Source organism: Oryctolagus cuniculus, chromosome 5 (genome assembly GCF_051225735.1).
Source record: "Oryctolagus cuniculus isolate XC-2025 breed Fujian yellow rabbit chromosome 5, ASM5122573v1, whole genome shotgun sequence".
Lineage (NCBI taxonomy): Eukaryota > Metazoa > Chordata > Mammalia > Lagomorpha > Leporidae > Oryctolagus > Oryctolagus cuniculus.
The window spans coordinates 47,020,148-47,035,919 of record NC_142871.1 but is presented as its reverse complement, the minus strand read 5'-3'; the positions used below and the strand labels follow the sequence as shown (position 1 = coordinate 47,035,919).

Genomic DNA, 15,772 nt, shown 5'->3' with positions numbered 1-15,772 from the left:
GCGCTTGTATCAGGAGTCATAACTAGGACTCAAATACAGAAACTTTAATGTGGTTTGTGGTCATCTCAACCAGTAGGCACTCACCCACCCATTTATCCTTTTTAAATATTAGTTTAAGGCCCAACTAATACCAAATTTTCCTATAGATATGAATAAAATTGATTGACATGCTTATCTTTCAAATTTCTTTTTTTCATCTCCATAAATGTTATTTCATACAAATCCAATTAAAATATTTTCTTCTGATGGACATTGTGGTGCAGTGGGTTGGGCTGCTGCCTAGAATGTCTGCATCCCACATTGGAATGCTGGTTTGTGTCCTAGCTACTCCATGATTCTGATCTAGCTTCTTGCTAATGTGCTAGAAAGCAGTAGATGATGGCCTGAGTACTTGGGTTCCTGTCACCTGAAACCCAGATGGATTTTCTGGTTCCTGGCTTTAGTCTGACCCTGATCTGCAGGTCTTTGGGGAGTGAACCAGTGAATTGAAGATCTGTGCTCCATCTCCCTCCCCCTGTCACTATCACTATCACTATCACTATATCTCTCTCTGTCTCTCTCTGTCTCTCTCTGTCTCTGTCTCTCTCTTTGTCCACTCTGCATTTCATGTATATAAATAAACATTAAAACCTTTTCTTATGTTTAAAATTCTGGTACATATTGCCAGAATCTTGTAGGTGAATGATGCTTCTGTCTTGTCCATGGATGGATAGCACAGTTGTTCTTTCTTAAAGTTGTTCTGGAGATTAAAATGTTCTATCTCCTTCAGTATAACTATTATGAGGAGCCTTTTTGAATTGACTTACTTTCTCTTCATCTGCTATCAGAGAAACCACAGTAAACACAGGAGTAATGCTTCCTTGGGTTTATACAAGGATACGATTTGATGCACAATTAATAACTGCATTTCTGTGACCTAAAGTAGACTGCACTTTGAAAGACTTCAATTAATTGAAATTTTAAAATGTGAGTGAGACATAGCTACTTAATTTAGTGATGTACTATTTAGCAAGCAAGTCAAAATGTACATTGGTTCAACATCCCACACATGAAGTCAAACAAGTGATCTGATCAATGATGGTGCTGTTCCTTCTGATTCAGTGGCCCATATCCCTTCATCTTTGTTACACTGCCATCTTCTCAATGTGGTCTCCAAGGGCACTCTGCTCATTTCTGTTCTCCAGAAAGTGAAAACGGTGGAGAGTCACATGCGATAAATTTGCATAGACCAGACCTTGGAGCAGTGTACATTGTTGCTTTTTTATATTCCATTGATATAATTCAAACAACTGGACCCTAGCTGCCATAAGGGAAGTTGAGAAATGAAGTCTAACTATGAGCTTTGGAAGAATAGAAATGAATGGACATCTCAATTCTGATTCCCTAAAATAATTTGATGCCTTCATCCAGTTTAAGAGTGTTTTACTTGCGTTCTGTGAAAGGAATATTTTATAGTTAGATAGTCTTTCAAGGAGTTTAATCCCTACACTGAAACAAAAGGAATAAAAGCATCTTGCCTATACTTACTTCATTCAGTTTTTGCTTATATGCCTTTTTCTCTTCACCTTTCAGAGTCTTATATTTGATTAATATATAATGTTTTATATATAGTGTACCTGAGTGGTTTCATATAAGTGAGGTGCTAGACAACTTTTATGGACTTGTATCAGTACAGCTAAAACTCTATAACAAATGTAACACAACTTTGATACAATCAATTCATCTCTCCAAAAATTACTCTCACTTTCCTATGATGAATACTGAATTAAAGAAGAAAATCATTTCAGAGACCGAATAGATAGAGAAAATTAACTGTCACAATGCCTATAGTGATTTTGCTGTTGCATTGCCTTGAAGTTAAAAATCCTTAAAATCTGACATTTATTTTTCACAGTGAGAATAAAGACTTTTTCATGACATGACCCAACCTGAGAAACCTCCAGAAAGGAAAAGCAACTACTAAAATACTGAAAAAGTTTCATGATACAGTCTTGTATGTGCTTAAATAGAATCACTGTCAAGCTTTAGGATGTACAGGCCATAGGATTTATCATATTATTAAAATTTGTTATGTGCTCTAAAATCCAATTGGAGGGGCAGATATTGTGGCACATGTATTAAATTGTTGCTTGGGATGATTGCATCCCATGTAAGAACACCTAGAATCAAGTCTTCTCTCTACTTCCAATCCAGTTTCCTCTTCATGCACCAGGGAGGTATGATGGCCTAAGTACTTGGGTTCCTGCCACCTAGCTAGCAGCTGGGAATGGAGTTTCTTCCTGTGACCTGGCCCAGCCCTAGATGACAGGGTGTTGGGCCTTTTGGGGAGTGAACAGATGAAAGATTTCCCTCTCTCCCTCTCCCTGCCTTTCAAATAAATCAATAAATCCTTAAATTATAAATCTTAACGAAAACCAATTGAAGTTTTACTTATTGTTTAGCCATATAGTAAAAAGATGCAAAATCAATATAATTTTCAGTACAAAATTAATGTACAAAATTCAGTAAAAATTACATTATCATTACCTACTTTGAAAAATCACATTGTATACTACAAGGAACCCAGTTTCCTTTTGAAGTATTCTAGGAATTCTATGTTATGATTTTTCCATTTGTTTAAAAGGCCTATATTGGAGCTATCATCCTAGCAATTACAAAAGTTTCATCATTGTATTTACTTTCTTTCATATCTTTGGATTCTTTTATCTCTTTTGGATAGATTCAGTGCAACTGATTTTGTATATCTTTTTTTTTTTTTTTTTGCCTGAAAGCATTCAGGATAGATACAATTGCAGAGTATTTGTATTTCCTAAAATATGTTTATTCTATTTTCACAATTGTCTAATAGTATCACTAGATATAGAAATATGAGTTCAAAATGATTTTTTAGCAGTTTGAAATCATTATTTCATGGTTGTTAGGCATGTTATTTCTGAGAAGAAGCCTGACTTCAAACAAATTCTTGATACTTTGTAGATACCTGCAACTCCTCGTAAAAAATTCCAGGAGCTTTCTTTATGCTTTCTCTGTACAAGCTTTCATCTGGGACTGTCATATTATGTATCCACAAGGCACTTAATGAACACATCAATGAGAAAAGGAAATTTTTATTATTCCTTACTCTATTTCTCTGATTCCTTTATTTTGTGTTCTCAGACCGTAGATTTTCGATTTGTGTTTTTAATTCTCTGCATAGCCAAATGTTTCTCTTTCAAGATTATATGTATTTTAATTGATTTTGAGATCATTATAGATTCATGTAGTTGTAAGAAATAATATGGAGAGGCCGGCTCTGTGAGGCAGTAGGTTAATCCCCCGCCTGTGACTCTAACATCCCATATGGGCACCGGTCCTAGTCTCGGCTGTTCCTCTTCCTATCTAGCTCTCTGCTATGGCCTGGGAAAGCAGCGGAAGATAGCCAAAGTGCTTGGTCCCCTTCACCCAAGTGGAAAACCCAGAAGAAGCTCTTGGCTCCTGGCTTCAGATCGACACAGTTTTGGCCATTTATTTCAGTCATTTGAGGAGTGAACCAATGGAAGGAAAACCTTTGTCTCTTCTCTCTCTCACTGTCTGTAACTCTACCTCTCAAATAAATAAATAAAATCTTTAAAAACATATGGAGATATCTGATATATATTTCTTCCAGTGGTGACAAAACCATTGCACAATGTTGCAAGTAGGATATTCCATTGATACAGAAAGGAAACTTCAGGATGCCTCAGGCTTCTGATACCACACTAATGGGAGGTAGCTGCCTCATAGAGGCCTGGCAAGGGTGTAACTCTGGGTTCCCTTCACCACCTTTGTCAGTGAGGATGAGTCCATGATGTTTTCCTAGGTATTCAGTTATCACTGACAGTTATTGCTTAACATGTTTGTATATTTCTAATATATGCCTTTTCTGGTCCTTTGACTAGTGAAAACAAGCTTTTGTTAGGACATTTTAAAAACAAAATTTTTTATTTATTTGAAAGGCATAGTTACAGAGAGATGAGGGGGCAGGAGAGAGAGAGAGTGGTGCTCTTCCATCCACTGTTTTACTTCTCAAATGGTTGCCATGGCTAGGGCTGACCAAGTCTGAATCCAGGAGCCAGGAGATTCATCTGGGTCTTGCATGTGGGTGGCAAGGGCCTAACCACTTTGGCCATCTTCTGCTGCTTTTCTACGAACATTAGCAGGGAACTAGATCAGGGTTGAACGTCTGGGACTCGGAGCAGTGCCCATATGGGACGCTGGTGCTCCAGGCAGTGACTTAACCCACTATGCTGCAGCACTGGCCCCTTGTTAGGACTTTTTTGTCCATGTGTACCTTCTGTGGATTCCAGCTGCCAGTTTATTTATCTTTAAATCGGGTATATAATGGAAAATCAAACTCACTATGGTCCAAGTTCCCTAGCAGGTCTGCCTTCCCTTATTCAAATTCTTATGTTTGTTTTATATATAATGTTCAAGTTTTTTCATGATGTTTTATGGGAGAATTAGTGTAAAGTATGAAAATTCCATCTTCCTGGGACTGGAGATCTGAAATGCATGTATTTTTCAGCTTCTAAAACTTCATAAGCATATTTTCTTTACTTATGTAACTCTGCTCATTTGATTGTTAGTGATGTTGCAAATTGTTGTAATTTTACAGCTTACTGTCCTTTAAATTTGCAGAAGGAGATCAGGAAATTACGCTTGTACAACCTACCATAATGACTTGGATGTTCCTTAACCTCCTAAAGGCAGTCATTATCTAGTTTATCATCACAAAATGATAGAAATAAAGGTCATAAGCCACCATTTTTACTTTAGCACACAAACCAAGGAAAGAAATTATCAGTCATCTATAAGATAATAGCTGTATTGTAATGATGGTGATGACTACAATGATGTTGATTATGGTTATGATATGTTCTTTAATCTAGGCATAATTTTTATTTATTTATGTTTTAGAAGATTTTTAAAGATTTAAAAGACACATAACCAAACTTATTTGCAACTGAGAGGTGATTCAGGTTGATGAACTTTGTTACCTGGTTTTCAAAAAATGCCTCAGAAAAATGTCTCTGGAAAATTCATTATCTTGCTTAAGAGTGACTATGGAAACTACGTTTCACCTCACATGGGGCAGTAGTGGGTTTATACAGGACTCAAAATAGCATTTAGTTGTAACTGAGTTCTGGTGTCTCAACAGGGGGTACACAATCAGTACTGTAGTGGGTTACTGTTATGTGATGAACTTGTAGGGTAATCTCATCATTGAGAGGAAGTAAAAGCCCTCCTCTGTAAATAACGGGAATCTGTGTTCTAGTTTCATGAATTTTTAGAACTGAGAAGAATTGTAACTCAGTAGTAAAAATAACTTCACTGCTGTATAGAAATACTCAAAGGAAGTCTGGGCTGACATGAGCAGTACCATGGAGAGCTCCTATGAATTCAGTTGTTGTGGTTTGACTATGTCGGGTTTGCATTTCTGGTTTTCTTCAGTCAATAAGGCTTTTAAAGTAGTACTCTATGTTTCTGTGTGGCAGCAAACTGTTGAAATCTTTACTTAATGTATGCTAAACTGATCTTCTGTATATAAAGAGAATCGAAAATGAATCTTGATGTAAATGGAAGGGGAGAGGGAGTGGATAAGGGGAGGGTTGTGGGTTGGAGGGACGTTATGGGGGGGAAGCCATTGTAATCCATATTCTGTACCTTGGAAATTTATATTCATTAAATAAAAGTTAAAAAAAAAGAAAAAAAGTAGAGATTTCTAATTCTTGGATGTTGAGATATTGCAAAGTTAGAAAGTTTCTTCATAATCCTGGAGTCTCATAGTTTATAAGTTTGAGTCAAGAATTCTGTTTTCTTGTGGCCTATGTTCTTTCTCCCAACAAGTCTCCTTGTTTACTTAGCTCCTGTTCTTGTTATTGTTTGAAATGTTCACTAGGAGCGCATGCACTAGCATTTAGAGTACAATTATCCCCTCTCTTTTTTTTTTTTATTTTTGTGGAATTCCTATGTTGTTATTTATAAATTACTCTAAAAACTCAAAACATTCCAAAGTTTTCCATAGGATTTGTGTTTAATCATGAGGCCATTTGAGGAAGAAAGAGAGCTACTTCTCTCCCCAAAGCAAGCAAATATTGCCTTGGTTATTTTCTTTCTGCAAAGAGTTGTTTGGAGAACACTTATTTAGGAGATAATAAAAAAAGTTGTTTTCTTTTCAAGGCAATTTTAGAATAGATCAGAATTCATAATCAAGCATTCCTGGGTTTATCTTGCCTCTGTCACATCTGGATTTTAGTTTATGCTAGAAAACTTATCCCATTCCTTATTGTAACATCTTGAAAACTGGGTTAATACATTTCAACTACTACTGTCATAAGGATTAAGGAAGATAACATAAGAAAAACATTGGAATAGTGCTCAGGTAGAAAAAAAGAAATTAAGATCGGTTATACCCATACATCTCTCCCAGCCACTTTTCTCAAAAAGCAAGAAGAAGGAAATGAATTGGAATAGAAGCTATGATAATGAAAATGATTGAGTTTTCTTATCCATTTCACTTATTTTATCATTTAGAACATAATGTTTTTACCTTGTGAGTGCTATTTCAAACAGTTATATGCAATAAAATATAAAGCAATTGTTTAACAAATAAATATACAATGTTCCATATTAAAATCTTATTTTCAATTTTGAAAATAACAATAACATAGTTTCATGAATAAGTTAATAAAATAAGGCAGCTGCAGATATACATCTGAAGAAAATTGTGCAGTGCTAATGCTTGTAGCTATATGACCAAAAAGGAAATTTACAGCAAGGCCAAGGAAAACAGAGTCAGTGAAAATGCGAATATCTCTAGGAGGAAAATACCAGACACCTTCAAAAAATCACATTTAATCATGCCAACAAACTAATATGTTCATAAGATATGAAACATTTTAATATTTTACCTAGCATATACTAACCCATTTTTCAGGAGGAGGATGGAAGGAAGTTAAATTCAGTTCTACAGAAATCAATAGCCATTTAAAAGTTTTTTATGCATATCTGAAATAAAGTCATGGATGAATAAGATTAAAGACAAACAATGGAGATAAACTGCATGTCTTAAAGAAACTCATGGTTTTAAAGAATACATATTGTTGCTTCTTATTAATTATATTCTTAACTTTTATTTTATAAATTTCCAAAGTACAACTTACAGATTTTAGCGGCTTTTTCCCCCATAACCACACTCCCACCCACAACCATCCCATCTCCCACTCCCTCTCCCATCCCATTCTTCATCAAGATTCATTTTAAATTATTTTTATATACAGAAGACCAACTTAGTATATACAAAAAAGATTTCAACAGTTTGTACCCACACAAACACACAAAGTATAAAGTATTGTTTGGGTACTGGTTATACCGTTAATTCACATAGTATAACACATTAAGGACAGAGATTCTTCATGGGGAGTAAGTGCAGAGTGACTCCTGGTGTTAATTATTGACACTTTTATTTATGATGTCAGTAATCACCCAAGGCTCTTGTCATGAGCTGCCAAGGCTATGGAAGCCTCTTGAGTTCACCAACTCTGATATTATTTAGACAAGGCCATAGTCAAAGTGGAAGTTCTCTCGTCCCTTCAGAGAAAGTTACATGATTTTTGATGGCCCGTTATTTTTGCTGGGATCTCACTCACAGAGGTCTTTCATTTAGGTCATTTTTTTTTCCCAGAGTGTCTTGACTTTCCATGCCTAAAATACTCTCATGGACTTTTTAGGCAGATCTGAATGCCTTAAAGGCTGATTCTGAAGCCAGAGTGCTGTTTAGGACATCTGCCATTCTATGAGTCTGCTGTGTATGCACTTCCCATGTTGGTTTGTTCTCTCCTTTTTAATTCTATCAGTCAGTATTAGCAGACACTAGTCTTGTTTGTGATTCCTTTGACACTTAATCCTATCCTTATGAGCAATTATGAACTGAAACTGATCACCTTTGACTAGTGAGATGGTATTGGTACATGCCACCTTGATGGGATTGAATTGGAATCCCCTGGTATGTTTCTAACTCTACCGTTAGGTATAAGTCTGAGTGAACATGTGCTGAACTGTACATCTCCTCCCTCTCTTATTCCCACTCTTATATTTAACAGGGATCACTTTTCAGTAAAATTTCAACACCTAAGGATAATTGTGTGTTAATTAAAGAGTTCAACCAATGGTATTAAGCAGATTAAAAATACTAAAAGGAATATAATAGTAAGTTGTCCTCAATAGTCAGGACAAGGGCTCATCAAGTCATTGTTTCTCATAGTGTCCATTTCACTTCAACATATTTCCTTTAAGGTGCTCAATTAGTTGTCACTCATCAGGGAGAATATATGTTATTTCTCCCTTTGGGACTGGCTTATTTCACTCAACATGATGTTTTCCAGATTCCTCCATTTTGTTGCAAACGACTCAATTTCACTTTTTTTTTTCTTTACTGCTGTATAGCACTTATCCCAAAATTCCTTTATCCAGTTTTCTGTGATGGGCATTTAGGTTGATTCCAGGTCTTAGCTATTGTGAATTGAGCTGCAATAAACACTGAGGTGCAGACAGCTCTTTTGTTTGCCAATTTAATTTCCTTTGGGTAAATTCCAAGGAGTGGGATGGCTGGGCTGTATGGTAGGGTCATATTCAGGTTTCTGAGGAATCTCTAAACTGACTTCCATAGTGGTTTTAGCAGTTTGCATTCTCACCAACAGTGGATTAGTGTCCCTTTTCTCTCACATCCTTACCAACATCTGTTTTTGGTAGATTTCTGAATGTGAACCATTCTAACCAGAGTGAGGTGAAACCTTATTGTGGTTTCGATTTGCATTTCCCTGATTGTTGGTGATCCTGAACATTTTTTCATGTGTCTGTTGGCCATTTGGATTTCCTTTTTTGAAAAATGCCTATTGAGGTCTTTGGCCCATCTCTTAAGTGGGTTGTTTGTTTTGATGTTGTGGAGTTTCTTGATCTCTTTGTTGATTCTGGTTATTAATCCTTTATCGGTTGCATAATTTACAATTTTTTTTCCCATTGTGTTGGTTGCCTCTTCACTTTCCTGACTGTTTCTTTTACAGTACAGAAACTTCTCAATTTGATGTAATCCCAATTGTTAATTTTGGCTTTGACTGCCGTGCTTTCGGGGTCTTTTCCAAGAAGTCTTTTGCCTGTGCCTATATCTTGCAGGGTTTCTCTGATGTTCTCTAACAATTTGATGGTGTCATGTCGTAGATTTAGATCTCTAATCCATGTTGAGTAGATTTTTGTGTAAGGTGTAAGTTAGGGGTCTTGCTTCATGCTTCTGCATGTGGAAATCCAGTTTTCTCAGCAGCATTTGTTGAATAGACTGTCCTTGCTCCAGGAATTGGTTTTAGATCCTTGATCAAATATAAGTTGGCTGTGGATGTTTGGATTGATTTCTGGTGTTTCAATTCTGTTCCATTGGTCTATCCATCTGTTTCTGTACCAGTACCATGCTGTTTTGATTATAACTGCCCTGTAGTATATCCTGAAATCTGGTATTGTGATGCTTTTGGCTTTGTTTTTGTTGTGCAAGATTGCTTTAGCTATTCGAGGTCTCCTGTGCTTTCATATGAATTTCAACATCATTTTTGCCAGATCTGAGAAGAATGTCTTTGGTAGTTTGATTGGTATCTCATTGAATCTATAAATTGCTTTTGGGAGAATGGACATTTTGATGATGTTGATTCTTCCAATCCATGAGCATGGAAGATTTTTTCATTTTTTGGTTCCTCCTCTATTTCTTCTTTTAAGATTTTGTAATTCTCATCGTAGAGATCTTTGACATCCTTGGTTATGTTTATTCCAAGATATTGGATTTTTTTGTAGCTATTGTGAATGGGATTGATCTTAGCAGTTCTTCCTCAGCCATGGCATTGTCTGTGTATACAAAGGCTCATTTTTGTGCATTGATTTTATATTCTGCTCTTTTGCCAAATTGTTCTATGAGTTCCAATAGTGTTACTGTATTAAATCATTTCAATAAATAAAAACTTAACAGATAGATTGTTTAATAGTTCAGAGGAGGCAGTAGTGATTTGTGGCCTAAAATGCTAGGAACACTCATAAAATGATTTCCAGGATGACATGATTTGGGTATATGGAAAGGTGTAGGGAGGAAATCAGCATGAGCTAAAGTTTAGAGGCAGAAATGCATGTAATGCCTTATGGATATGGTAATGTGTTTCGAAAGTATGAAATGAAGTGTTTATCTCTAGAAGGCAAGAAGATAAGCTACCGAATTCATCTGATACTTTGGGTTTCAATGAGAAAGATTTTAAATTAAAAGAATTTTCATGAATAAAGGAAAAACCAAATCATGAAAATAGATTATAAAAAAATTAATATGAGTCATTCATTTGTTTATGCTTTTCATCCTACAAGTGTCCATTGAGTGGAATACTTCTTAAAAATTAAATGTTAGAAAAGCAGGCAGTTTGGAGAATTTCATACAATCCAATCCAGTGATGTTGGAAGCCCATATTTGTGCAGGTCCAGTAACAATGAAAAGGAAAGGGAGGGTACTTTTTGTCTGTGTCCTCTCCCATTCACATTTTTTTTTCTGTTGTCATTTTTATCTTCATTATGTCTCACCTAAGCTGTCTCAGAAGACCATGTGATAACCCTACCTCAAGACTGTCCTTCCCTTCCCTTACCAGCACATGATGATCCTAGTGTTCTTCTAAAGCGCGATCCTACTCGCCAAGTACTCTCTTTCATATCACATATTTCTTCACATTGTGCACTCTACATGTGTGGGGAGCAGCTCGGACTAGACTAAGTTACTGGAATTAAGACTTATTCTATGCATCTGCTCTCCTACAATATGGCGCTGGGAGAGGAAAAAACAGCTTCTACCCAGCTGCCTCCAGTTCAACCAATAAACTGTAGGACTTGCTCCTGATTGGAGAGCAGCGTACTCGGCGTGTGGGCAGCCGAGTTGGGATTGGCAGAGGAGGACTATAAAGGAGGAGAGAGACGGCATGCACCAGGAACATCTAAGGGGAACATGTAGCTGAAGGAACACCTGTGCAGCCCCCGAGAAGAGCCGGCCGGTGGTGTGCCGCTCCCCTGCGGAAGTGGGGAATGCGGCCAGGGGGAACTGCCCTTCCACGGAGGTGGAAGGGATAGTAGCCAACCCGGGAAGAACCAGCAGCAAACCCGGGGAGGGCCGAGCAGACGAAAGAACAGCGCAGGGTCCTGTGTCGTTCCTCCACGAAGAGGGGGAGCGACATACATGAACAAATGTTAGCTGCTCTATCATACAGGGTGTACTAAAACTCTAGGCTTACATGATGATTAAATAAATCATAGATTTGGGCAACCCACAACTTGGAATCTAATTTAGAATGCTGTTTAAAGTGATTCCTTGAAAAAATTGTATAAATTGTCACTCATGTTAAAATGTCTTTGTAAGGCCGGCGCCGTGGCTCAATAGGCTAATCCTCCACCTTGCGGCGCCGGCACACCGGGTTCTAGTCCCGGTTGGGGCGCCGGATTCTGTCCCGGTTGCCCCTCTTCCAGGCCAGCTCTCTGCTATGGCCAGGGAGTGCAGTGGAGGATGGCCCAGGTGCTTGGGCCCTGCACCCCATGGGAGACCAGGAAAAAGCACCTGGCTCCTGGCTCCTGCCAGGATCAGCGCGGTGCGCCGGCTGCAGCGGCGGCCATTGGAGGGTGAACCAACGGCAAAGGAAGACCTTTCTCTCTCTGTCTCTCTCTCTCACTGTCCACTCTGCCTGTCAAAAAAAAAAAAAAAAAAAAAAAAGAACAAAAAAAAAAAAAAAAAAAAGAACAAAAAAAAAAATGTCTTTGTAAAATCTAGTTCCTTTAAAAGGTTTATATTTGTACTTGCTGAGCATCTAATGATAAATTGTGATTATAATATTAATTTATTATGCATTTACAGAGAAGTAAATTAACAACATAATAGTTTATATAACTTTTTACTAAAAATATTCATATTCTTCTAAAATCTGATTGCATGCTGGTAAATCATAAACTATTTACTTTAAATTTTTTTAAAAAATTTAAATTTATTTAAAAGGCAGAAAGAGGGACAAATCTTCTATTCACTGGTTCATTCAATAAACCCCCGCAACAGTCAAGTTCCACTCAGGTGGAAATCACTGCCCAAGAACTCCATCCTAGTCTCCCAGGTGGATAGCAGTGGCCTACTTATTTGGGCAATCTTCTGTTTCCTTCTGAGTTACATAGCAGGAGGTTGGATCAGAAGTAGAGCATCCATGACTTGAACCAGCACTCTGGCAGGGGATGCCAGCAACTGAAGCAGTGGCTTAAAACATTGCTCTGCAAAGCCAATCTCATAACTTAGAAATTTTAAGGGTTAGAAATTCAGCTAACAATTAACACTTCTTTTTTCCCCTCTGGAATTTTTAGACTAATAACTAAGTGTATGTGAATGGAAAGCAGAATATTAAAATATCTGAGATCACCCTAATGTTATCTTTTCCATCTAACAGGGTTCTATTTCTTGTGTTTTGTATGGCTATGTGATGCAGATATGAATCAGTTTTAATAGCTACATAAGACAGAAATGCATACCGTGTAAGATTTTGTAATGAAAAACTTAATGTAGACATATCTAGAGTCTTAGTATCTGAAGGAAACTTAGATGTCACACAGACCATAGAGTACCATAATACTCTGTTTTTAAGAAAAATTTAAACTTTATTTGAATGACAGAGAGAGAGAAGGGAGGGAGGGAGGGAGGGAGGGAGAGAGAGAGAGACATCTTCCATCCACTGGTTCACTCCCCAAATGGCTGTAATGGCCAAGTGTGGGCAAGACAGAAGGCAGGAACTTCATCTAGGTCTTCCACCTGGGTGTAGGGGCCCAATCATTTGGGCCATCTTCTACTGCTTTTCCAGGTGCATTAGCAAGGAGCTAGATTGGAAGTGGAGCAGCTGGAATTCAAACTGACACCTATATGGGATGCCAGAGTTGTAGGCAGAGGCTGAATCTGCTATGCCAGAACACCTGCCCTGTCTGTAGTACTCTTAGGAGATCGTTACACAGCTTCGGTTTGTACACATCTAGAGCATACTTGTGTGCCTCTACACAAATCAGCCCTTTTCATCTTGAAGACTTTATTTTGCCTAAATTCAACTAAAATATGCTTATGAATTTTTTTACTTATTGGTCTTTGTACCAATTATTAAAATTCTACATAATGCACCATCTTGAATGTATCACATTTTCAAAGACATGATCTAGTTATTTGAACATTTGAAGCTGTCATTCCAGGCTACTCTGCTTCTAATCCAGTTACCTGCTAATGCAACTGGGAAGCTAGCTGAAGATGGTACAAGTGCTTGAGTCCCTAACACACATATAGGAGCCTCATATGGAGCCTCTGGCTCCTGACCTTGGTTTGGACCAGCCGTGGAAACCACTAGATCAAATTCTCTCTCTCTCTCTCTCTCTCTCTCTCTCTCTCTCTCTTTGTGTGTGTGTGTGTATGTATGTGTGACTGCCCCCTACCATCATTCTGGCATTCTTTCAATTAAATAAAAAAATCTTTAAAATTATTTAAAGATTTGCTTTTTCTCTAAGAGTTAATTTTGACTTCATGAGTATTTTTTCTTTTTTTAAACTTTTATTTAATAAATATAAATTTCCAAAGTACAACTTTCGAATTATAGCAGCTTTTTCCCCCCATAACCTCCCTCCCACCCACAACCATCCCATCTCCCACTCCCTCTCCCATCCCATTCTTCATCAAGATTCATTTTCAATTATTTTTATATACAGAAGACCAACTTAGTATTTACTAAATAAAGATTTCAACAGCTTACACCCACACAGACACACAAAGTATAGAGTACTGTTTTAGTAGTAGTTTTACTATTAATTCACATAGTACAACACATTAAGGACAGAGATCCTTCATGGGGAGTAAGTGCAGAGTGACTCCTGGTGTTAATTATTGACACTCTTATTTATGATGTCAGTAATCACCCAAGGCTCTTGTCATGAGCTGCCAAGGCTATGGAAGCCTCTTGAGTTCACCAACTCTGATATTATTTAGACAAGGCCATAGTCAAAGTGGAAGTTCTCTCGTCCCTTCAGAGAAAGTTACATGATTTTTGATGGCCCGTTATTTTTGCTGGGATCTCACTCACAGAGGTCTTTCATTTAGGTCATTTTTTTTCCCAGAGTGTCTTGACTTTCCATGCCTAAAATACTCTCATGGACTTTTTAGGCAGATCTGAATGCCTTAAGGGCTGATTCTGAGGCCAGAGTGCTGTTTAAGTCATCTGCCATTCTATGAGTCTGCTGTGTATCTCACTTCCCATGTTGGATCATTTTCTACTTTTTAATTTTATCAGTTACTATTCGCAGACACTGGTCCTGTTTATGTGATTCCTTTGACACTTAATACTATCATTATGAGCAATTATGAACTTAAACTGTTCACTTTGACTAGTGAGATGGCATTGGTACAACATGAATATATTTTAATAGATAAGCCTGGAGGGATAGATTAAACAGGGGTAGATATTTTAACAGTTACATTATGATGTTGGTTCTTTTTAAGCATGTTATTTTTTAAATATTAATTTATTTGAAAGGCAAAGTTACAGAAAGGCAGAGAGAGAGAGAGAGAGAGAGAGAGAGAGAGAGAGAGAGAGGTCTCCCACCCTCTGGTTCACTCCCCAAATGGCCGCAATGGCTAGAGCTGTGCTGATCCAAAGCCAGGAGCCAGGAGCTTCCTCCAGGTCTCCCACATGGGTGCAGGGGCCCAAGGAGTTGGGCCATTTTCTACTGCTTTTCCAGGCCATAACAGAGACTTGGATTGGAAGAGGAGCAGCTGGGACTCAAACTTGTGCCCATATGGGATGCTGGCACTGCAGGCAGCGGATTTGCCTGCTATGCCACAGAACTGACCCCTAAGTATGTTATTAACCATATTTCTAGCATGGTTAGAAATACTGCCTGACAATGGAATCTGTAGGTAACAAGGAGTTTATGTATTAAAGTACAGATTAATGAAGCATTTTTTTTATCTAAAGCACAGACTGTATCGCATGAATATTTCTACCTGGAGAATGGATGTTATACCTGAAGAATATCTCTCATTTAGTGAAATGGTCAAAATTTCTGCACACTGGATACATATCAAGTCATACAGAGTATAGTGGAGTTAAAACTGTGTGAATGGCATCTGTTAGTAAAGCAAGTGTAAACACAACACAGTATTGTCTTGTAATATTCCCCTGTCTCCTCTTATATCAGTGTTTTCTCATTTCTTTGAAATAGACTTTTAAATGAACTGTTAACAAAAGTGTAAATTTAGTTCTTCTCTGTTAAATTCTGTGTGTGATCTTTAATCTCATCACTAGTCCTATGAAGCTGTTCTAAAATACAGGAAGATGCTGTAATCTTGAATTCACTGTATACTGTTTAATCTTTAAGGGAGATCCAGTTATCCAAGAACCTTATCTAATCTTCTGCTTTAATGTTCTCCGTGGTCTAGCAGTGAGAAGCAGGGATGAGTCATTTTGAAGTCAAGCTTTATGCCAATTAAAACTATATGTTGTTTAGACTCATGTATTATCACTTGTTTGGAGAATTGCTCACTCCCTGCTGGCTAAGCATAAAGGTCATGTCTATCTTCAGTAACATTTCCTTCAGATCTACCTCACTTTGTCCCCTTCCAAAGCTCCAAAGTGGACTTTGTAGTTCAGGTAATAATGGAGTGGAACCAGGCTGTGCAGATTCAAGTGAC

The 15,772-nt window shown here is 37.5% G+C and overlaps 1 protein-coding gene across 2 annotated transcripts in view; it reads left to right on the top strand.

Moving 5' to 3' along the window:
- The window catches only part of CLVS2 (clavesin 2), a 75,763-nt gene that overhangs the window by 20,644 nt on the left and 39,347 nt on the right, over nucleotides 1-15,772 (top strand). Inside the window, exon 3 of one of the 2 annotated variants that reach the window (XM_089332747.1) lies at nucleotides 1,895-2,443. The exons of the other annotated variant lie outside the window; for it this stretch is intronic. Within the exon in view, the coding sequence (XP_089188873.1) occupies nucleotides 1,895-1,897 (3 nt within the window). The 3' untranslated portion in view covers nucleotides 1,898-2,443. Of the gene's footprint in view, nucleotides 1-1,894; nucleotides 2,444-15,772 lie in introns of those variants that run through there. 2 annotated transcript variants of the gene reach the window in all.